Here is a 25,908-nt window from a genome sequence, read left to right on the forward strand (position 1 = left end):
AAGTTCTTCTCCAATTGACTATTAGATGTGCCTGCCCTCTACATTGCAAATTATAAACACACTCCACATTTAGTTGCATACATGCTATTACTGAGACTTCAACAGAAGCTGGAAACAAACGGTCCAGATTTGCAGTGTTCTTAACTCAAGATTCACTGTTAAATATCACCCTTAACTATCCATCTAACATCTTACAGATTATATTATGGGTTTGTGTAACTGTGAATTAGATTTGCTTTTGTTTTAACAGGGAGGAGTTAAAACCCTGATCACGCTACTTGCTAAATCAGAATCCTAGAATCTGCTGCTAAACACAACAAAGAAGTCTAATAAATTTGAAGTGGTGTCATTTTAAATTACTCCAGTCTAAAGAACTGGACTTCATATCTGAACCTAGGATGTTAGCTTATGTCAAAAATACAACACCAAACAGCTGCCTTTGATGTGACTGATTAAACAACTTTTGTCTCTGGTATTACTAATAGAAAGAGTAAACGGGTTGCAATATAATGTACAATAATTTAGTTACATACTAGTAAACATTTCATGGAGATCTAAGCTCTAAAGTCTCCGTTCATGCTGAATGATTTTATAGACAAATAAATATGAGCTTAAATGCCAAATAAACATCTACTGTTAACAGGGTACCTCAAGACTATTTGGTGAGCCATTGCACACAGTGGCCCACGGGTACTGAAGTCGAAGGTACATGCAAGCATAAAATATCAAGTTCAAATGCTGTTTCCAAACAAGATCCAAGCCTTTTGCACTTTCCAAATCACTTTTACAGAAAAATCACGACCAATTTAGAAAACTGGTTTTAATTAGGTATACTCTCATATTAGAAAGGATTTCCATGCCAACTTCCCTGGTATTTTGTATCACAGGAAAACCTGCTTTCCATGGAATACTTCATGAGATTGGCAAAAAAAAAGTTTCTATAAGTAAATATTTCAGAACTAACTCTGAACATACTTCCTACATTGGCTTCATCACATACTGAAAGTGCATTTTACAGTACTCTGTGCCTACAAGTAAACCAGAGTTCTATTGGTACACACAGAAAGGCTGGGGACTACAGCTTTTCTATGTGGAAAAATACAGAAATTAGAATCTCCATACTGACCAAGGAAAAAGTGGCAGGTTTAAATTTTACTGATGTTTATTACTACGTTCAGTTACCTAGAGTTTGCAAATACAATGCACTGCAAGACACTAGAAACTTAGGCTTAGTTCAGCCTTATTACATAGTAACATGACTAGGAAAAGCCATTTGTATTGATAGAGTGTTTCAAATTAAATATCAAGGAGATGGAATACATACATACCATGGCTGCTCAGCAAATTAACAGCAGCTTAACTATACAGCAAAAAAAGCAGTTTCAAAACCTGCTAGGAACTATGTTTTTGCAAAGCTTCAACGTTTTGGGCCCGCAAGTAAGTAATTTTACTTACACAACACATGTTCCAATGAAAGAGGGGAAGGGAAGAAATCTGCCTTTGACAGCAGAAACCACTGTATTTCACTGTTTGGAAGGGAACCCCCACATTACACTTTACGTGCATGGGCTAAGCTGCAACTACAGTCATGACAGCCAAATCTTTATACAGTAGCAAGCTCTGAGCAATAAACTGTTCCCAATGCTGGCCCACCTCACCTGCCTTAAGCATAGGAATAAACTCCTACATTTTTAAGTGGTGTTTTTATTAAAATAAACTCAATGAGTATTTAGGAAGAGATATCAAGGCAAGGCAAGCAGACGGAGAGACTAGCTGACACATAACAATAGCTGGTGAAATATTACTCTTATTTTCTGTAATAAACACCAAGATCAAAACATTATGCAAGTTAAATTTCCTTGAAAGGTTCCCAGCAGGAGTTTTCCTTTTTGTTTGTGCAATACGTGATTTCCTCTCACCCACAAAAAACATACCAAGAATGTGCATGTGCCACTAACACTAAGCAGCACTTCCTTAATCACTCATTTCCAACAATTTATGGATGATCAGTGGCAAAAACGAGCAAAAATAATGAAAGCATGCAATGAAAGCTCACTGAGACAAACCGGCTTGGACTTCCTACTCATTTCTGTGTGTCTTTAAGATGGGGGTCTGATACAAATTAGCCACTGGGAAAAAAGTCATCTGGTCATAAAATACAGTACAGGGTCACTTTTATGTAAGTTTGCCAAAAGGGACATAAACCAGGACAATTTCAAACTGTGACACAGGATAGAAGTATATTAAAAAAATCTTTGTTCCTCCTCCATTGTGCTGTCATGTTGCTCAGCTTTATAGACATTCTGAGCACCAGCTCTGGCCTCTTCGCTTCCACCTGGTCTACCTAATTAATTAAGCAAGGAAGTTACCTCAAATTTTTGTACTATTTGTTTTTATTATCATGCACTTCTTTTGATGTTCCAGGAGTTAACCTCTTAATCCACAGACTCTGTGTGTTGTGTTCTGAACATTCTGAGATGTCTGGATAATTTGGATAATTGGTCAGGATGTTGCTGTCGCTCATGTTAAACTTTATGCCGTGACTTCAAGTTCAAAGATCAGTATTAAGGTAAAATACTTCATAAAGCCTTTTTAAAACTCTACACTCGTGATTACGCAATACCTAGTTATTCCAGTTTCTCACGGTGGTAAATTGCACTATTTGTATTTTCTTACAAGGAAATTACTCCTGAACACCTTTATCTTTGTCAACATCAAACAAATACAAATTTCAGTTGAAGTTACATCAAGAGAAAGCATATTTTAAGGTCAAGAAAAGGTATAGCAATTAACTCCTCAAAAACGTTTGCCTCCTTCACGCAGCAGCACCCATGTCATTTTCTGTGCAGTTTGTTATTGCACATGGAAAAATAAGCCCTGTGAGCTACAGATTCTCAACTGCAAATATCACAATTTTCCTTTTTTGGAGAGAGGCAGACAATGAGGTTAATTCTGACATTAATAAACTTGGCTGACACCCTTGTTTCATAACTGTACTACAGAGTTCGAGAAGGCCAGTGACAAAGAACTGAGAGTATCTAAACAAGAAGGAAAACTTTATGCACAGACTCTACAAAGGAAGACATAAAGGATATAGAAAGAGGTGAAAAAGTTTTTAATACCAATGCAGGAGATTAAAGCTATTTCAGGTACTCCAATAGCTCAGTTAGTAGCACCAACTAAGGCTTAATTACCACAACAAACTCCCAATTACTTCAATAGTCTTGAAAAAATCTAACTCACGAATGTGCATGAAAAAAACATAGATATGCATAAATACACACTTGGCATTTACACGTATACACAGGAAGATACACATATAGACACAACATAAACCAGCAATATTACTTTTATAAGTATTATTCTGATAAAAAGTCTGCAGCTGCCATTAAATAGAAATTAACTATAGCAAGGAAGAGAACTTAAGCTCTTTAAAAGGCACGGTCAACCCCCTTAAGCCCAAAATGCCCCTTCTGAATTATCATAGTGGTTGTAATTAAAAAGTAGGCAGAGAATCAGTTTGATTTTCAGGAGAACACTGCATCCCTCCATGGCAAGTGCCTAATTTCCTTATTTCTCTTCTCTGCACAATATGCAAGTCCTTGGTTGTTTTAAACTGTTGCCCTAGGGAATCAAAAAGGGTCTGTAAGAGGGACAATGTGCCACTGAGGAAGTATACTAGCAACCAAGAAAAAAGCCATAGTAAATTGGAAGATGGTTAATCAAACCCATTCAGATTCATGAAACTTACACAATTAAGGGGACAATACTTCCTTACAAGAACATGGAAGAAAAGTTAGACAAAGCTCACAGTAGTAACCTATGAGCTATCTGAAATATCATAGCTTGTAAGAAGTCCACATTGCAGTGAATAGATAGAATCTACTTCTATAGTTTAATCTATGATCAACTCTCAAACAGATGGCTAAAAACATTGGGGGTTAGGTCCATATGTGATAATTATTAATATTACTGTAATTTAAGCTGAACACGAGTTTAAAATGTTAAAGTCCACTCAATTTCAGAACTGAACCTCTTATAAAAATCATTCATTTTCAGAACTGCTCTTAAAAGCCAACAAGTAATTCTTACATGAACACCTCCAAATAGATATCTTGACTGTGCACACTTAAATCTTGAGTGACCTATTTATTCATTACAATGAATTCTGTGACAAATTCAAGATGACCTGCAGAAAAGCTTCCACTGGAACACCCTTTCTATCCAAGCTTTGAGCTGAGCTGGGTGAGTATCTACAATCAGCTGCTTTCCCTATTCCTTGCATCAAACTCTCAATTGAAACATTACACACTCTTTGCCAAATCTCCTTACTGCATATCTTCACACTTACAGTAGATCACTCTTCTCTTAAATGCCACAAGTTTTGCCAAATATACCAAATGTTCTTCTCAATTGAGATCAGTAAAACCTGGTTTTGCCAGTTATAGCATTTGAATGATATTTTTCTCTCTCTGGCTCATTAGTATGATGTGACAAATGAAAAATACGGCATTTAAAAAAACAAAAACAAACTTGCACAAGTATAATCACAATCACAATACTCTTAAAGTACCAGAGCCCTACAAGGTAATCACAGTCTCAAAAGCTTCTCTGGAAAGAGATAACCAATGTGACAAAATCTAAGGAAAGTAAAAAAGATGGGAATTACCCTTCATTAGATTGGTTACCCAAACTTATAACTGAAGTAGCCTGGATACACCTACAGCTCAGTCAAAGTAACACTGACACAGCATCACTGAGCTCAGACAGACTGCCCCAAGCAAGTATTTACACACCACTTTGGTTGGGTCCTGTCAGATCCTTTCTGACAAAGCTATATCGCTCATTATATGTAAACTCCGGGTAGCTTCAGCAATAGAATAAAATCTCTTCCTTCCCTTTATTCTCTCCAAATTACAATTTTTCTTCAAGCTGTACTTTCTAAGTGTCTTCTTTGCTGTCCTCTGTTTTGACTCTTAACTGTCCACACAAATATTAAAATCCAAAATGGATGCAGCACTTGAGTTTTCCCCAGGAGCAAAAATAGCTCCTTCATCACCTCCATGACACATTGCTGTCAATGCAACCAGGAATTACATTTTCCTTCCCACCACAATCATCCCCTTGTTGATTTATATTACATACAATGTACCAATGACTCACAGTCTTTTACATTTATATTTAATGCATTTCATTTTCCTGATTTCAGACCATTTTTCGAGATCCTTTGCTTTCTATTAACTGCCATCCAAAGGGTGTGGAACTCCCTAGAGGGTAGTATCATTAAAAACAAATGTGTAATCATTTGGATGATAGAGATTAATTAAAATGTTCTACAACTGGTCCCCAGACAGTCATTCCAGTTTAATTTATTTTATATTTACGATTTGAAATTCCTTTTGCTGTGCCTCCCTTTATAGTATTTATCATGATACTTCTTTAGTTCACATATAATGTAACAGTTATCATTTTATTGCTCAGAAAGTGCTTTGCCAATTCCCATGCTTTGTGGAAATATTCAGCCCTCTCAACGTGAATATATTCATTAAAGTTGAATATTTTTAGTTATTGTCTACCCATTCAAGAGGTTCCTTAACATATTACTGCTAATACGAACCACACTTGAACATTTTTTGTAACCTTTGTAACCTTCAAAATTCAGAAATCATGCTTGTTTAATCACCCCTCCTGGTAGTAAGAAGCCTGTGCTACTTTTATTACTTAATTTCTAGTGTATTTTTTGAACCTTCTCTTCTTTAACATTCTGGCAAAACCATTTCCTAAAAACTAAAATCTCAAATAAAATATTTTGAGCTTAAGAAAGATTAGTTAAATAATTTTCTTGATCTCAGCATACATGGCTTTTCAAGGACTTTTTCCCCTTAAGATTACTTACAGCCACACACTGTACTTGCTCCACCTGCTTCTGCAAGAGTTCACATCAGCACACACATTCAAGTTCACCCAAATTTGAAATTCCTGTTTCATCAGAAATGAGGGCAAAAAATTGAATGTACATTGTAATTACTGGGTACTTAACAGTATTTTCCTACCTTTTTTAAGCCAGCAAATCCTTCAGACTCCAGGAAGAAAAAGGCAAAGGGCATCAACACAAACAAACATAAATTCGAAAAAAGAGAAGCAAGATTCCATAAACCTGCAACAAACAAGAAAGAGGTTACATTGTAAGTTCCTCAGCTTTAAAATGTAAAGATGCTACATTTTCTTCCCTTACATATAACAATGCAGCATACGTACAAGTGCTAACTGAAGCCAGGTTTTTATTAATACAGTTATTTACAGATCATCGCTGAAAAATACCCATTTCTCAGAACCATCTGCAAATAAAAAAAGGATACCAACTTAACAGCAGCAACTGTCTGGAATCCTGGAAGACAGACTGTGAGCTCATGTGGACTACTTCCACAGGATTCCACTCAATGATTGTTAGATAACTGCTTAAAAAATTTTCAGGACAGAAGTATTTTAGTACCATCAGTGAATCTCATAAGATTCAGTTCTGTGTACTCAGTTCCTCTCTGATTTTTTCCTCAAGAGATGCTTAGACAAATCATAAATCAGCAACACACAAATGCCATCACCACCTCCCAATCAAAAGATATCACAGTAGTATCAACAGCAGCCTTCCACCTGCACAGAGTAACTAATGAAGTATGGGCCAGGTAAGTGGACTCTGAAGTAAACTGAAAATTGGCTAAGCTTGTGACCAGGAGTACAAAGTCAAGCTGGAAGTCAAGTCACTAGTGGTGTGCCCCAGGGGTTCCACACTGGGTTTTACATCTTCTTTTATGTCCCAGATGATGGCAGAGAGTGCATCCTCAGCAAGTTTGCCTATGACATATAATGGGGAGGAGCGGTGACCCACCATTCAGATGACCCTCAACAGCTGAACAAATGGGCAGAACACACTCTGGAGACCAACTGTCCCACAAGCAGCTTTACAGCAAAGGCCTCAGAGGTTCTGTCAGACACCAAGTTGAACATTAGCCAGCAATGTGGCCTAGCAACAAATGTGACCAACAGCATCCTGTGCTGTACGAGGAGAAGTGTTGCCAGCAGGCCAAAGGAGGTGATCCTTCCTCTCTGCTCAGCACTGGTGGCACATCTGGAGAGCAGTGCATCCAGCTGTGGGCCCCTCCACACAAGACAGACATGGCCATACTGCAGCAAGTCAAACCAAGTAACACAAAGTTGGTTAAAGGACTGAAGCATCCATCCCACAAGCAACGGCTATAGAAGCTGGAATTGTTTAGTCTCGGGAAGAGAGGAGTATCAATGTATATAAACATCTGATGAGAGAGGGAGAAAGGAAAACAGAGTTGGACTCTTCACAGTGGCCTGCAGTGAATGGAGAGGAGGCAATGAGCACAAACTGTAAACAAACTAAAAAAACAACTTAAATGTAAGAAAAAAATATAACACCTTTAGCCACTGTGGGTACAGTCAAACATGGAACAGGCTGTCCAGAGAGGTTTTGTAATCTGCCTCCTTCAACATATTCTAAACCTGACTGGGCACTGCCTTGAGCAGCCTTCTCTAACTGACCCTGCTTTGAGCAAGGGGGTCAGACTAGATGATTTCCAGAGGTCCCTTCCAACCTCCACCATTCTGTGATCTAGGTGAAAAATCAACAATTGAGTAAAAGCAGGACATCTGTAACACACATGTGACATCTGCAGAAAGGGAAAAGCTTTAGAAAACCTGAAGTGATAACTAGCATCCACTAAGGGTATCTGCTCTATTAAGATTTTCCAAGCTTAACACTTTCTGAACCAGTTTCTGAACCTACCATCATCCTATCACATGCTGTGCAGAATACAGCATTTTTTCTTTATAAAAGCAGCAGTTTACCTGCAATTTAGTACTACTGTAGCTAACACATTTAAGTGCCACATATTCTGCATTCTGAAAACAAAGCTTTTAGTTTGTAGTTGAAAAAAACAGGCTTAGTCCCCCATCCTCCCCAAACCACACATTTCCACAGTTCTGCAGAACTATATAATATCGTTTGAAATAAAAAAATAAAATTCCCCATTATAAGAAAATTTGAACTAACAGCTTTGTTTATTTCTTTCTTCTCATGTACAGGCTTGTTTGTTTTCTTCTGTGACATTTCCATTTTGGAAAGAACAGGGAAGGAAAAAGACATTTACTGCATGTCTGGGGAATTAATTATTGAGATATACTCCTGTATTTAGCTCCAGATGTAAAATAGCAGTTATCTTCACCTACACTCCCTTAAAATTTGCCATATATACTACTTGTTTGTTGTTTTTTTTTTAAATGAAATTTAATTCAAGGAGAAATAAAAATGGGGTGAGAAGAGGGGGCCGAAGAAATCTCTCATTTCAGCACTTGATAGCACCAGAACACCAAGAACCAAACTTAGCTGTAGAAAACCAAACAAGAAAATTCCAAGAGATGCGTGAAATATAATACTCAATTGCTAAAGAAAACAGACTGCCTAAAGGTGGCTAAACTCCAGTGAACAAAGAGGGAGATTTTTCCCTTTGAATTTGCTTAGCCAGGAAGCTCCTGTTACCATTCAAGGAACATTCACACATAGCAACATCAGCAAGAATGTCACTAACAGCCCTTACTAGAGGTACATTAACTCAAGCAGTCTGTGTACGTTTTTTTCCATCTTTTTTTTTTTCAGAAAATGAGGACCCCAGAGTAGAAATACTGCCTTATTTCAGTGGTTTTCTCTAACTGAAGACAGGTAGTACATTCAGTTACCTGATATAAAGCTGAATACCTGGCTGCCCTAACTTCAGCAGCTCAATTACATGTGTATCTACAATGTAATTTGGTGCTTACGAGCTGCATAGTATGTACAGAGCATTCTAAGGGAGGGGAAAGTGGTGAAAACCTGGGTTGATTTTTAAAAAGTCAAAATAAAAAAATGTAAACACTAGCAGCTGATAGAAACAGTAAATCAAACTACACAGCTACAACATGCATGTAAAGTTATGGCAGGTAAGGACAGTGCTGCTGACACCTGTATACACTTTCCTCAGAGTAAGGACTTTTTCCTTTCCTTAACATATTTCTTATGCTAATTTGATAGTTCAGAAAACAAATTACAATAATCAGAAAAAGAACTGTTTCCTGCTACATGACTGCATCATAAAGTTGCATGAGAGAGATTTGCAGGTATCAACATATATAAAAGCTTTAGGCAGTCTATTGGAGTATTTAAGGGGATTTTTTGCATTTATAGTAACCTAAGACATAAAACAAGCTAATAAAACAAAAATTTAAAAATTCTCAGTCTTTGGCAAACCGATTAGACCCTCGACAATTTTTCTTCTCCATGGCAGTTTTATTACGTTTTACCTCCACCTGGTGGCTGTATCCAGCAACAGCACAAGCGAACATCTAGCTGCCAGAAGCATTTCTGGGTTTGGCTCAAAACGTACTAGGTGAGAGTGTTTATAGTGGATACAGATACGGTCTTTCTGCCTAGTCTCAAAAATCAGAGGCATATACTTTGTTTTTCTATATGCTGCAGCTTGTGCAACAGTCTGTGGCATAAAACCCTTGTTGCTACATTCAAGTACCTCAGACTATCTGTGATAGCTTTTAGCAAAACTAAAGTGTTTTAAAGCAATACAAATTTTCCTGTTGGGTAACATTTGCAAAGCAGTAAGCAAACCATACATGAAGGCAAGCCTACACAGTGTCATGGAGACAAGAACATTTCCTGACCTTGAGTGCCTGTGACAGCACTATCAGCTCTCAAAACTTGCACAGGTATGTCACAGCTAACTTCCAAAAGGCACTGCACGACATGGAACAGGTTTTACCGAGCAAAGAGCAATGCTGCCCTGCAAACCCAGTGACGACCACAAGAGGGAGCCCATCCCCACGGTAACGTCTGGAAATTAAGGACACTGATTTTTGACAAATTGCAGTAAGGGAAGCAGCACTGCAGCGAGGTCCAAAATCTATCGATGTTTCTCAAGTGTTCACACCAGCTGTGGTAAAAATCTTGGTTCAATTCAGTCATGTTTACCCCCAGACTAAGTTTTTCAACACACAGCCAAAGTTGGAAAGACCAAGATGCTGAATTTTCTTCCTTGCTAGCCATTACTGTCGGACTTCTGAAACAGAAAATATACTGTGCATACATGAAGCAGTACTTTCCAAAGATTATCATATTAAAATAAAAGATGGTCACGGAGAAATTTAATGGCCTTCCTATGTGAGAGCTGCTTCTTCCAGCAGATCCCTATTTAACCTAAGTTTTTAAGTACTATAACAACTCTGACACAGAAAGTTTCTGAATTGGTTATTATACAATTTTCACTTTCTGAAATATTTTACTGTAGTTTTTCCAAAGTCAATTCAGGCACAAAAGGTCAGATTATTTTCCAGTTAGTATTTTCTTTTCAAAATAAGGAATAAAGAATATAAATCTCTCTCAGCAGCTAAATCCATGAGAAAAATGAGAATTAGCTGCATTTTTTTCTTCCAAGTCAGAGACATACCAAACTAACAATCCCCCATGACATGTGACAAAACAGATCACAGAATAACTCAACTAGAAACACTCTCTAAAATCACATAAGTCTGATCTGCTGCTTAAAACAGCTGAACTGCAGGTGCAATCAGGTGCTCAGGGCTTTAGCCAGCAGAGTTTTGAAAAACTTCTATGGATTTAGATCTCAGTCTCTCTGGACAACCTTTCCCAGTGTTCAACCACCTCCACTGTGAAGAACTATTGCTTTACATCCCAACATTGCTTGTAGCCTCTCACTGCATGTCCAAGAGAAGAAGTTGGCTCTGTACAAACTTCTGACCAGTTGCAAATCCAGATGTGCCCTGGCTTTATTCATTTCATACCAGGATATTAACCCAAGTAGTATTTCCACAGCCCTCCTGGGCCATTCATCCCTACTTCTGCACATTTCCCTTTAGGTTTGGAGGTCAGGAGTTCCCCATTAAGCCAAGTCAACCATTTATTTCACCTGCTCATGTTCTTGTAACACTGAGGTGCACATTATGGTGCTTGATGATTACACCCGAAACTAAGTGTTTCTCCCTGCTACCTTTGCCTAAAAGGCATTCTCCAGTAAGGTCCCACATACCTATTTCCTGAAGAGGACACACTCTCTTAAAATCTCATGCCTTTAATCTACTATTTTCCTTCCTCTCTTTTCTCAGGTCTTAAAACTACTCCATCACCACAGTGAAAGTCATAATTTAGTACCACACCTACCATCAGCTCCCCGTTATTTCAGGGTTTAAAAACAATTCTTTTACTGTCCAGATAACACAAAAATACTCAACTAGCTTCAGAAAGATGACAAGCAATATGCATTATTTCCTGTCTTCACCTATGCACATTTAATTTGTTGTAAAAAAATTCTGATCCAGAATTGATGAATTTGCTATAAGAATTATTAGACATTCAACAAAAAGCATACAATTTTTTGGAAAAAAACCCCTTCAAAGCCCAATTACCGTCTCTTCACAAGAACAGAAAAAGGATAGCACAGTTACCTTGTAAACTATTTGTTCCAGATTAAATAAACTGCTTCACATTGTGAAAGTACTATCTTCTTTCTCTAGCCAAATCCACTAGAGAATGTCCTGTTTCCATGAGTTACTTCCTTTAGACACGTAAGTGTCCAAATTATCTTCACATATTAGTACCCATTATATATGTCATAGTCAAAAGCAGGTCATCCAAGACTGGAAAGCATTCCAAAACTCACTGTGCCAGTCATCAAGGCATCATTGTCGCAAGTACAATTAATATTTTTTTCTTGTTTTCCTTCAAATAGTTCATTTTTATTGGTGCCTCTTTATCACATTTGATACACTTATATTCTGTAATCTTCCTTGTATACACATAAATCACTAATTGTTCAATTTAACTATCTAAACCCAACTGCTCATAGCTAGCAAGTTTCTTAAAATTATTTTTTTTTATTTTGAGAATAAATGTATATGTATCACCATGAACAGGCTTAAGAATCTTGCACTAACACATGAGGAAGAAGTCTGAACAGTGTATTTTTAAGTTAGTTTCTAGTAGCTCTTATTCTACATGAATAGACAAAGCAGTGAATTTGGTTTAATTCCATCAAGCCTGCATAATTATTTTAAAAGCCCAATAAAACAGTTAAGACAGACTTATGTGATATATCACAGAGCAGCAAAACCAACTAGCCAACAACATATTAACAATTCAGTTAGCATTTTAAATTAAATGGAGTTATTAGTTTTTAAATAAGAACATATCTGTGCACGTATAACAAAGACATCCGTTTTAATGACATTATGCCGAGTACTAACCATGAATTAGTGAGCCATTTAACCACTGAATATAGTAGTTTTGTGGAAAAGAAAGCAGGATCTCATTGCTGATTATTGAGAAAGGTAGAAGCAGGACTGCACCAGCTGAAACTGCTAGAGTGAAGGTGCTCAAGAACAGCCTGAAATTTAAAGAAATGTACCACTGTTACCACCAACATGCTCTGAACAGGGGGGGAAAAAAGTAGTTATACTACTTATTAATCAGTCTGAAGACAGCACATTCTTAAGTCTTAAAGGGGTAGAATAAACTAATTTCCACAATATTTCACTTCCAAAAAGCAAATTTTGAGTACCAAGTAGTTTACAGAAACCAGTAAAAATAACTAGTTTTTACCAGCTACCACAACTACTTTCCTGGGACCTGCATGCATTCAGTTCCAATGCCATAGACAGGCTAAATCATTGGAGTTCATGGAATATCTATTTCCCACATACACCTTCAGAACAAAAAAAAAGAAACAAACAAGAAAAAAAAAAAAAACAAGACATTTCTATATCCTTACTAAATTTTTTAAAAGCAGTGCAGCTTTTTAATGTCTAAAAAGTAAGTATAATTAAACAAATATTTTCACACCAAACTGAGAAAAAAACCAACAGTTTTCGTTTTATAAAGTAGTTATTCGAGTACATAATCTCATAGCTTGGGGTTTTCTGATAGCTCTAAAGTCAGTACAGCTAACCTGTCAGAATTATATAAAATGTTTAATTAGGTTTTTCTTTTCGGATCCCAACTACAACTTATATCAAACGCCATCTAGTGGCATTAAAAGAGAACTGTTTGTTTTTCTTAAAAAAAAAAAGACCAAAAAAACCAACATAAACACTCAGAGAACTAACACAACGCTAGAATAAAATGAGAAATAATTATCAAAATTGCATGACAAAAAAGATAAACAGGTAATTCTTACAACAGGAATGTCAGCAAGTTGCTCACAGTGATCTTAACTTTTCCTTAATAGTCTAAAAATCTATTCCTCATTCACACAATACTTAACTTACAGAAGAAAATCTGGGTGACTAAATTTAAAAAAATATATTCTCACATGTTGTTCTTGGTTTCTGAGGTATTTTTTTCTTTTATTTAAGGATGTTTAAGTATTCTAAGCAGAACTGTGAAACCTAAAACTACAGCCTTTCAAGGTGCTACAGCAGCTTGGTTTTGTTTTCTTCCTCCACCCACCTCTGACAGTTATGCTATGCAAAGTAATACCAAACTGCATATGTTTGACAGTTATTGCTTTTTGGAATATAAAATGCACACTTAAGGAACAAGAAATATTAGGCTGAAAGAACAAGAAGCATTTTATATTTATAACAACACTTTTAATGAAAGGCTGTTACTCCAATGGAAGTGCTAATCTCGTCTTACACTGTTTTAGCATGAAGAACACACTATTCACAATTCGTATTTGTTGCATTTTAGAGCTAATCTAGAAAACAGATGTAGGGGAATACCAGTTAATAACAAATTTTACTCTTTGAATCTTGAAAAATTGAGAACCAGGCTGAGATCCCAGCAGCTATGAAAATCACAGAAGAATCTTTACTGTTAGAAAAGCCTTTGCTGTAGTCTTAAAAGCAGAGGAGAAATGCTCCTCTACTTGAGAGCAAAGAGCTTCCCAGCATTTGGAAGCTTGTATTTTTGTCTCTCTAGATCTGAAGTAAGTGTTGTGACAAGTAAGTATCTCAAACTCATAAAAAATACTAGTGTCAGAAACTACTGGGACAAGCATGCCTAAGATTTACATCACCTCTGTCTATCTTTCAAGCTTGTCACAAATGCACAACTAAAACTGAACAGCTTGCAATGTACTCGGCACTTTCCCAGGGTACAAGACAAATCAATAAAATACTCAATGAGTTCTTCTTCCAAGAGAATGACAGTACCACCATGGAAGAGCTAAGAACATTGTAATAAGCAAGTAGCAAGTCCACATAGTTTAGCAAATCACATAACTGAGAGGGCAGCAACAGCTCATAGATGTTCTGTAAATCTTTGGATGTATTTAATTAGGAAAGATTAATATCTAGCTCTACAAAGGAACAGGAAGAGGAAAGAGTTGCTGGCAGACCAGCAGATCTGGCAAGTGTTTGTCTTCCATTTGTTCTTCTTTTTTAAGATGATCAAATACAGATGTATACTTCAGGGTGAGCTAACTTTCTTTCCAAGATCCACTGCCTCTATCCACTGCAGTGAGAACTTAAACCACCTTCCTCAAGTGTAAACACCTACATTTTAGAGACCTAAACTTAGGTGCACTGAATTCCACCTCTGACTTCAGGTCCTCCTGCAATAAATACTCTGGCTAACTTCATGTCTACCAGGAAAACTACAGGTGAAAAAAAGTCCTATAACAAACTGCCCTGCCTCTTGTCATGCCCTTCATAATACAAGGTGTCACTTCAAAACTTCTTTCTCTGCCCTCTAGTAATTTATTTGCTGTTCCATTTAAAATGGAGCATTATTTATTTAGAAGCATGCAAGATTCCTATCATATCAATATATTTTGGAAGAAGTTCTGCAAAAAAAGATCTATACATACGATATTCTGTTAACAATGGCATCTTCATCCTCTTGCTCATCTGAAAATTAAATTACAGCAGGTTATATACAATACTTGGTCATCTTTCCTCAGGCTAACATGTATATACATAGGAAAAATTTTAATTTAAAATTTAGAATTACTACAACAATATTTTAGCATCAACATTCCTAATAAAAAGGAATACTTTATTTTTTTTGCTAGTCTTAAACTCTTTACAGTCAATGTAACTACAAAGTTATTTCACTTTATTTAAACATACAGATAAAAACTTCTTGGTAACATCTTCCAGAGCGCTCTACAGCAAACAAACTTTCAGACCATGGCTACTGCTAGGAACTGTACCTTCAGGCATCTCTGAAACTACAGAGCAGGCAAGCTACACGAAAGTCTTGGGGTCCCTACTAACTACTACTATAAATCCCAAAATGTTTCATTTTCAGCATTAATGTATTTTTAAAACAATACCCAGATTTAAAAGCATACCCAGATCAGTAGCAATGACCACTCAGTTGCTTCCCCTTACTCACCCCTCCCCCCACTTTGAGGGATTTGGGGAAGAGGGGGAAGGATAGCTGTTGTTGCTGTTGGCCTTTGTTTTGGATTTAAGATACCATGGCATCCTTTCTGGAATTTCACATTTTAGACCACTTTGGTTCACTTAGTCCTCAACTAATACTCCAACTTTCTGAAATATTATTAACATTTAACTCTGAGGTCGATCACTAATATATACTTCTTCATTCTTTACATCCTTGTCTACACATGCCTGTACATAAATGCAGAGACTTCTGCATTTGAAATAATTTTACTCAGCCTTCTTCTTTTAAGTCTCCCAGGTTTTCCAGGAGAGGTAACTCAAATTTATTTTAAAAATCTAAGAATAAATAAAGCCAGATGTTTCAAGTTTTTAAGAGTCATGCAAAAAACTTAAAATAAACATGTAGCCACTAACATCATACAATTTTGCAATTCTTCTGTTAAAGTACATTGGGTTACTGGTTCTGGTTTTTTTGATGGGAATCTCATGGTGTTTCGAGAGACTAAGTCAAGGTCTCTTATGAGTCATTTTGGCTACAGAACTCACAGAAACAGCAAACAATTTGTCCTGAAAGAATTCCAGAAGTGCTAACTCTTCAGATGTGTCTCATCAGGAAGATCCTAGTAGGCCACAAAGTTTGTCTAACTAAATGCTCACAAAGCTTTCATAAAGTCAGGACAGCTGCAGAGACTGACCGCCAAAATGTAATAAAACTGTCTTTACATCCAGTAGTATTTGCTAAACCAGCATCCCCTTCCTGTTCTTCTGTTTATTCAGATGGTAGCAGCTTTGTAGTATCCAAAAAATGTATTTGTCAGGATCAGATGATAGTATCAGTCTAACTTGTTTACTCTCTGTGTTTAAAGAGGTGCATGTTTTTAAAGGTATTAAATTTCTCAGTTTAATTTTTTAAGCACAAATCCATCTATGAAAGCAGCTCTATCATAACACAGGTCACTACAGCTCAATAAACAGTTTTCATCAAAGTGCCAAGATCACGATGCATAAGAATGCCTCTCCAGCATGACTAACCATCACTGAGCATCAAGGTTCCAGATTAGCTGTCAGAAGTTAAAGATTCTGCCATTTTGTAAAGATTTTTATGCTATTTGTCTTTAGGTTCAAACAGACAATACTTCTAAAGGAAAAAAATACAGTATTATCTCAAAGAATAAGACTTCAGTGGTGAGGCCACAAGGAACAGGTTAAGAACACTAAAATCTGTACCTGAACAAAGCAGGATTTTTAAAAGAAATCTGCTACTTCCCTTCTGTATTACAGGCAACCTTCTCACTTCACCAGCTAAAGTTTTGAACTTGGTTCGATGCTAAAACACAGCCTGAAGATACTGCCTCTGGAAAAGCTAACATGAAAGGAGTACAGAAGGATCTAAAGGCAAGGGAGGCAGAAGCATTTCCTTGAAATTCTCCCCTTCCCTCTCAAAACAGTTAAAATTTGGCCTGCCACAGAGTGACAACAGAACTAACTGTGGCCATCCAGGCCACCTTCAAACAGTCCCCTGTTCTCATTCAGTCGCAGAACGCCAGCTACAGCACCCACTGACCCTGTTCTGAGATGCTCCAGTGCACATCCCCTCGTTAGTGGTATTAGCAGACATGACAAAGGGTCTGAGAACTGCCACAGCCGGCACACGGGAAGGGATGGAAACGTGTGGCTCAGGGACAAAGGGAGCAGGTGGAGGGCAGGACAGCAGCATGAATATTCAGATTAGCCCAGACAGTCATAGACCTGCAGCCAGAGAAAAACTTTTGGTCAGAGAGCCACTTCTTCTGTTTTCCTTGTTGAGGTAGAGAGAAAAAGAATCACCTGCCCAATTGAAAAACAAAATTATTTTTAAATATTTTTAAAAGTCTATGGTTACCTGCTTTCCTTTTGTATCTCGTGATGATGAAGTAGGAAACTATGTAGAGAACAGCAAAGAGGAGAAAACAGATCTGGAAAAGAAAAATAAAACATTCCATTTATTAGGTTGTGAAGAAATTCCTGAATTACAATAAGAGAAAATCCAATATTGATGATTTAAAAATCAAATTCAGATCAAATGTGTATTATATGTGAATGTCAACAGTATTTTTGTTTCATGTCTTATTAATAAAAAGTTAAACCAACACAAACAGTCTGATTAGAGTAACAGGTATTGGATCAATTATATGACCAGTAAGCTTTACACCAAAATTAAGAAAAAAATCCTTATTTACAGTGCAGGTTTTTGTTTGGGGGAAGTGTAGGTAGGGTGAGGTGGACCAGGCCAGTTTTTAAAGTCTGAATCCACAGAATTGTAGAAGTTATCATGCTTTGTATCCCTTTACCTCTAACTTCAGGGTGACTATTTTATACAATGGGCTTTTGAACATTTATTTTTGAGTAAGCTATCAACATGAGTGGAAAAAAAAAAAGCACTTTGGTTTAGTATTTCCAACATGTCTTGAATCAAACAAATTCTAGGCAACAATACACACACAGAGACTGGTCTGCATACAGTGGATGTCCAAGCAGGACCTAGTCAAACACAACATTTCCACACTTTACATCCAAATCAGGAGAATCGGGGGGGGGGGGGGGGGGGGGGGGGGGGCAGGGGGAGCATCACTCAAGTCAGGAAAAACAGATTATTTAAGAAACACTATAAAAATAACCGGGGGTGTTATGTTTTCTGTGTAGTCAGATATTTTAGGTTAAAAAAAAAAAAAGAAACCACAACCAAGCATCTGAGTGTGGTATTTGGGTGCCTGCAACTGCCCTACAAACGTCCCACTGAAGTATTACAGTGCCATGGGTCTAAAAGTGGCAGCTGAGCTCATTGCTCAGGCAACACACAGCAGTGATATCTGAAATACAGATGCTGAAAATTAAATTTCACAACTAGATCTCTGAATCAACTTTTTAGGTTGAATAGAGTTCACCTCTCCAAGTTTCCAGAGGCTGCTTCAAAGAGTAAAGAGTTTTGATAAAGGATTATTTAAAGAAATAATTCTAATTTTTAAAAATGTATTAATATTTAATTTTAAAATGCTAGTATATTTTTTATCAGGAATAATCAAAGAAACCAAGACCAGCCTTAGGTTTCCAGAGTATTCTGACATAGCTTGCCCTTTCAGTAAGGAAAAATGCAATGTCAGAGCTGAAAGAGAGTCCTTCACCAGGTTCCTCTGAAAACTAGACCAAAGCTACAGATAGAGACATCTAATTTTAGGCATCCACTTTTGAAAATTAGGTGTCACACTTACAGGGTCAGTAAAATTCTTTAAAAATCTGTCAAACCCAAATAACACTGCTCCTGTGTAAAATAAGCTTAAGGATATAGCTAAGTTCCTTTTTTGTTGTTTTTTTAATTTTATTTAAAAAAAAAAAGAATAAAAAATGACAGCAACCTTGTTTATATCTTCAAATAAAATAGATGACCTTTATTCTATCCGTGACAGCAAGGTTACAAAGGTCTGTGCTTAGTGTACCACTGAGATAACAGAGGTATTTTGAGGGCACAGCAGGAGAAAGCTGTCCAGTAACACCAACTGTCGATGGCTGTATGGCTAGTTTTAGATGACAGCTACTTTGCAACTCAGCAATAAGATGTAACTATATATCTTGGTGTAATTAGCCTTCTACTTCTGTCAGAACTGAGAACAATTTTGTAAATATTTGATAAAGCTGTTACTGAAAATAAATTTTAAATTATTTACAAGACAGGAGTTGAGTAAATTATTACCAGTGTAAGCTTTAGGAACTTAACAAAAGAGTATTCCTAAGTCAAATTCTTCATACTGACCAATACAAGCCAATAAGCAAACAAATAATACTTCAGTCTCTATTTATACTTAGTGAAATGTATGATCCTGAACCATGCACAATGGAGAGCTTTCCAAAGGGAGCAACAAAAGCCAGCATCCTAACTATTTTTAGACTGGAACTCATTTAAGTTAGGTAAAGGAATGTGTTGCCCATGATAGCCTAAGGACAGACTCCACTGTTTTGTCACACTGCAATCCTGGATTCTTGCACCTCATACTGCTCTTTCTTTTCAGGATATTTTTGTACTGGAAAAAAAAAAAAAAAAGAAAAGAAAATACAGCCCTTGTTTCAGTTAATGTTTCTTAATTATGAATGACTGGGCTTGTATGCAGCACTCCAGGTAAGGTCTTATAGCTAAATATAACAGCACTGAGCCTTTCTTTCTATACTGAAAATACTTGCACACATTCACCCGAGAATCACATTGGTAACTTCGTATTATCTTCTGATCACTGAATCCATCCAGGCTGTCCTCCCCAATTGCTTTCAGCAGAGCAGCTCTCAAGTTACAGTAGAAACTTGGTTTTAAGGTTCAAATTAATCACCATGTCTTTATTTTTCCTTTTAAAAAACATACCTTAATTTCATTCTACATCTCACAGAATCACAGAATTTTAGGGGTTGGAAGGGACCTTGAAAGATCATCTAACCCAACCCCCCTGCCAGAGCAGGATCACACAGAGCACATCACACAGGAACGTGTCCAGGCGGGTTTTGAATGTCTCCAGCGAAGGAGACTCCACAACCTCTCTGGGCAGCCTGTCCCAGTGCTCTGTCATTCTACATCTACATTATTTTGGGGTAATAGACTCCTTTCTGCACCATGTTCTAACTCTCCTTCATATTGACTACATCTAAAGAATGGGGTTTTTGCTAAAACCAGAATTTTTTACTTCCTTTTCATCTAAGTTGAGCAAGACTGCTCAGTACTGATACTCAAGGAAACTGAACAGTAATGTGGGTTTTTTAACCCCCCAAACACAACACCTATTGTTATGTACACCACAGTCAGCTTCTTATTCACCTTACAGTTCTTCTACTAAGGCACAGTGACACTAGTTTAAGAAACACCTTTCAGTATATTTCCTGGATATAGCCCTTGGCATGTGCAAAATAAATACTCTACCAATAGTTATGTTCAGAAAATACAGTTCTTAACAACTACGTGGAGAACGACTCCTAATTTGACTTTGTTAAAAATTCCTTACAAGAGGGCAAAGTCACATATAAATATGTTCATAGTACTCTAATCTGTCAACTTTCATTCATAATCACTTAATAAAAAGCATAGGTAGTCATACTGAAATAGGGCACTAATCAAAAAGAACACCATACATAAAGCTATATTGATATCTCCAGTGAAAAAAGAGCCCATATTCATAGAATCATATAATCATAGAATCATTAAGATTGGAAGGGACCCTAAAGATCATCCAGTTCCAACCGCCCTGCCATGAGCAGAGAACTGGAGCTCAGATGAAGCTCTTCCAGGTTTGACTTGGGGAGACAGTGAAGACACTGTGCAGAGAATGTACATGACTGTTCTGAATAAGGATTTCTGACATTCCTTGATAGTTTCCACTGAAAAAGAAAAAAAAAAAAATCCCCACACAACAGCAAACAAACAAACAAAACAAATCCCAAAAAACAGTATCTTCCAATCTTAATATCTATTTCCTTTAAATTCATTCCAACTTTACAGAGGGGAAAATTAGTTATGGATCTATTGCCATGCTCCTCAGAAGTTACTTTAAACCCAACTAGGGTACTTTCTCACATTATAGAGGAAGTACACTCTGACCATGTTTTACCAGCTGCACCAAAATAAGAGAAATTAAGAGAGTTTGAGAATTATGTAGTTATAGTCAAACAGTCAAGCTAAGGAATTCTTAATTTTTAATGGTTTCTTTTGCTCAACACACCACTCAGTAACTGAAAACAAAACACACGGATTCTACACTACATCTAGGGGCTCCCTTTTACTAGGTGGCACATTTAGCAGTCAACCCTTCAACCCTTGAGCAAAGAATTCATTCACATCTCTTTGCATGGACTAAAAACATCCTCTGGTAGGACAAAAAAAAAAAAAGAAACCTGACTTTTCCTGGAGTTCTTAATCTCCATTTGGGAAAGGAAGTGCTTCATGCTCCTACCTATATCACACACTACACCTACCAAGAGAGGCTACTTCTGGAGATGCACTGCACTAAATTCTTAGATATCCTGTATCCATCTCTTCCATAGAGTCATAATTTTGGATCTGTCATCCAAAACAACCCAAGTATGATCCAAGTCATGCCTTTGGATCCGTTCCAGACAGCTCTCAACTCCTGCAAGAATGGAGCTGGAGATAAATTGCATGCACTTCAGGCATTTCAGTTTTTAACTACATGTGTCTTAAGGGGCTGGCACTGAAGATTCTAGCATTGAACTTAAGCAACAAAGGTCTAACTAACTCGAATTCCATTGTACTCATCCTACTGATAGTTACTAAAAATCTGCTGACATTAGTTGTCCATGCGGATGATGTTTAAAACTTTGGCACTGAAGTTTATGTCTCAGATTGGTAAAGCAACATCTTCTGTTGTAAGTGCTAGAGTTACACTTTCATGCTAAAAAAGGGTATGTTCAAAATGCATGAGATTCTCTTTTTTCCAGTGATGCATGAGATACAACCATTCTTCATAACTGTAATTCATGTATATGTGTGCATTAAAAGCTGCATTTTTGTGTACAGCAACATCAACAGCTTCTCTTTATACAGCACTATATTCTTCCCAACTCTTGTGCAGAAAATGTAGTTGTAGTTTATACTAGGAAGAAAGGATACAGCTGCACTGCCCAATAATTATTCAATACCTGTCAATCAGTGTGCCCTAGTAGCAAACACTCCCAAAGTGCATCCTGGGCTGTATTATCAGAAGCAAAGCTGATCATTGTGGGGAGTTAATTATCTCTCTCCAGTCAGCATTCACCAGGTCACATGTAATTGCTGTGTCCAGTTTTGAGCCTCCAATATAGGAAAGACATTGGTAAAAGCAGTAAGAAGATCACCAAGATGGTCAGAAATCTGGAACACTTGTCTGCTGCAGACAGGCTGATGGACCTCAGCTTGTTCAGCCTGAGGACAACAAGGCTTCAGGAGCAGCTTGCCAGTACCTCTGAGGTCATTAAGAATGACAAGCTGGACTCTTGATAGTGGTGCACAGTGGGAGGATGTGACTGGAGGTAAGGTGAAAGCCCCTCCGTGAGGAGAACCAAACAGGGGAACCAGCTGCCCAGCAAGGCTGTACGATCTCCATCCCTGGAGGTTTTCAAGCCCTAAGTAACCTAGTCTGATCTCACAGCTGACCCTACTCTGTAAGCAGGAGGCTGAGGTCCAGTCAGCCACCTTTTCTACTATCCTGAATAAATTAGCACCATTAGAAACTTGTTTAAAAGTATTAGTGTAAGCACAGGCCCCAGCAGGACTGTGCCATGGGTGTCTTCTCACTATGAAAGAGCTAGACATCTTATAGGACATCTTTTAGCAGAAAGGAACCACCACATAACTCCTTTGCAGAAAGAAGTCGCAGACCCTAGTAATGTTCTTTGATATAACACACTTCCAAGCATGAAACATAGGTTCAAGATTTCCACTTGAAAAGCATCAAACCCGACAAGTGATCATTTGCTCCCATTTGACTACATATTAGTGTTTAGAATAGGGAGAGTAAATCTGGAGGAGTAAAACAGAGAAGAAGTGAGCAGATTTGTACTACACTATGAAAGATAAAGAAGCTGTTACTTTACAGAACATGTCCTTTTTCCCTAAATAGAAATAAAGAGCACAGAGAAAAGAGAAGGCAGAGGTCAACTTGAGTACATCACACTGCAGAATACATCTAAAAAATGTTCAAGAGCTGAAAATCGAACTGTCAGTGTTCTGATTGACTGTGATTACTAACTAGAGAAAAGTAGTTGTATTGTACCTCTGGGTTTTCATTTCTGTAATAGAACACAACTGAACATACATCTTTTGCTGCTCTCTTGCCATTCAAGTTTTTTAATGTGCACTAAAATGCACCTAAAAAGCTTCCTTTTACTGTCCCACTTGGCAACTATTGCTTACTTGTGGAAAGGATGGCAGGAATAAACAGCAAGAAAATACAGGTGGAGACAAGCAATTCTCCTTTGTCTATTTCTAATCCCATTGACATCTAAAAGCAAACAAGGTGTTCCACCTGTTTTGGATGTATCAACAGTAAGCTACCTATAACAAACTATCCACACGAAAGAAAACTAAAATTTTTAGCTATGCTCACAGTATGACCTTGGCATTTGTAATACCATCTGCTTTAGACATCTCATTTTTCCTAAAATTAGGTATTAACTATTTATTCTTAAAAATTCTGTGCTCTGAGTTAGATTCAGTTCACTCTAACCCAACCAGCCCTACAAACTTAGCATGACACACTAAGTTCAAGCTTATGAGAAAATGTTAAATACATCTTATGACTACACATTAAGTTTACTCATTAACACAGCCCTCCACACCTATGATTTTCCCCACATGCATGGTCTTCTCTCAGGACTCCTCCCTGGCTTAAGATATGTGCAAGAGGTTGACCCACTTTTTTTGTTGGTTCTTAGCACATGAAGACATCCTAAGTGGTTTAGATGCTGGGTGCCTATGCTTGCTCATCTAGGAAAAAAAATCCAGGATCTAACAGAAAGTATGAAACATCCAAAAATAGACTCCATGTGCTAGAAACCCTGCTCAGCTGAAGACAAAAGCCAGCTCTGTAGCCCTTCAGAAGGTAGCTTCCATGTACCACTCATGTTAACCAGCAGAAGAGCTCCACTTCAACCTAATGAAAATAATTCCGGTCAATATATGGATTTGTTACATTCCCTTTTCTAAACTTAATAGGAATATATTTATGTTGCTGGGTAAAGGGAAAAGAATGTTACCACACTTCCACGATCCTTAATAACTGGCTCAAGACACACTGCCATGAATAAAGGTATTCTATACCCAGCAATACACTCACAAACCCTCAAAAAATGACTAAGTAATTTCTTTGACCTGTAAGGGCTACAGCAATGCCATTAAAATCAGATTCAAGAATATTTTTCAGCATTAGTGCAAGCTTTAAAAAAACCCTCTAGAATCCACGCCAATAGCATCAGCCTTCAACATGCTAACATTCTGCCACTGAATGAAGGTATTATTCAACACGTTAAAGCTAGGCTATTGTAATCAATTATATTAAAACTTCAGTCAAATTCAATTAAAAATTCCTTTCTGAAAAAAATAAAAGTCTCATTAATGCAAACTTAGTAACCAATTTATTTGTGCTAAGACAACTTCTTTGGCTAATAATTTCCAGTACAAGATGTAAAACTATTTTAAAAGACAAAGCTAATTAATTTTCTCCTCCTACCTCATAAAAATCCTCTTCCTTGTCTTCTCATACATACATCGTGTAGAATTTTTAAGTAGCATTTTTTTTCCCACCCCCACTCCCAAAATACAAACATATTTTAACTGCAATACTTGTATGTTTTTGTAATTCTCACCAATTATGCAGACTCTCCACTGGACATAAATTATCACAGTCTTAAACTCAGTAATTATTTTAAGCATGTTGCTATTGTCGAATTCAACAAACTCGTGAGCATCAATTCTTCCCATCAGCTAAATATATCACAAATAGAAAGTACAATTAGGTAATGGAAAAAATGGGATGCTCAAGGGATAAACAGGCACTTGAAATCAACAGTAAAACTGCGAGGCACCATGTTTTGATGACAATCGTGGAGTGTTACACAGGAAACCACAGCACTACAAGCCAAGACAGGGCAGGGAACAAAATCCCTGTAGTAGTAGTGCACACACTTCTTCTAACTTCTATACATTAAACTCAGTCATATACAGGCTTAAATGCCATCTATACACATACTACTTGCTGTGGAGAGCACACATAATATGGAAACAGAGCAACTGAAACAAATATCTTTAGAATAAGATATTCCACTTAATAAAAGGTTTCAAAGCCCAATTATTATCAAATATTAAAATGGTATGCTCAAATATTTAAACACTATGAAGCACTGGGCTCTTTCTTGGAACCATGTTGATGGTAATTTTTAATAACTTTTAATGCATTCAGTTAATCAAAAAACCAGAAATCTGTGTGGGAAGCAGCTCAGCAACATTACAATATATATTGAATATAAAACTGATGAAACATCAACATAAGTTTTGTCACCGTCTTCATGAGAATAAATTTGGCTCCAAAGAGCAACAGATCAAAGCTGCTTGAAGTATGAACCCATTTCACTTGTGATGTGAATGACTAATAAGGGGGTTACAGCAGTAACTTACTCCAGGTCATTTCTAACTACCTGCATACTTACCTTTAGAGTGATGAAACAACCAAGGCTATTAATTATTATATGCATAAAAAACAAGTTACAATAATGACTTCCAAAGCCTTTCCTGTTCCTGTGTTATAAATAATGTAATTTCTTGCACATTAATGTTACCAAGTGTGTGTCCCTAGTCATTTCACAGAACATGTTTACAGGAAAACTTCAATGGTTTTCAAGGTGAGGGGGAGGGCATGGAGAGAGTAGGGAGAATTGCAGAAGTTAAGACTTTCTCAACAAGAGTTATCACTA

The 25,908-nt window shown here is 37.1% G+C and overlaps 1 protein-coding gene across 2 annotated transcripts in view; it reads right to left on the reverse strand.

The window, feature by feature from the left end:
- LMBR1 (limb development membrane protein 1) overlaps positions 1-25,908 on the reverse strand; it is a 68,602-nt gene that overhangs the window by 36,691 nt on the left and 6,003 nt on the right. For both annotated transcript variants that reach the window (XM_051610521.1, XM_051610522.1), the window contains exons 2-5: positions 17,315-17,387; positions 14,892-14,931; positions 12,328-12,467; positions 6,054-6,157 (exon numbers count right to left, since the gene is read on the reverse strand). In XM_051610521.1, the coding sequence (XP_051466481.1) occupies positions 6,054-6,157; positions 12,328-12,467; positions 14,892-14,931; positions 17,315-17,387 (357 nt within the window). The remainder of the gene's footprint in view (positions 1-6,053; positions 6,158-12,327; positions 12,468-14,891; positions 14,932-17,314; positions 17,388-25,908) is intronic.

This window comes from Apus apus, chromosome 2 (genome assembly GCF_020740795.1).
Source record: "Apus apus isolate bApuApu2 chromosome 2, bApuApu2.pri.cur, whole genome shotgun sequence".
NCBI classification, from domain to species: Eukaryota; Metazoa; Chordata; class Aves; order Apodiformes; family Apodidae; genus Apus; species Apus apus.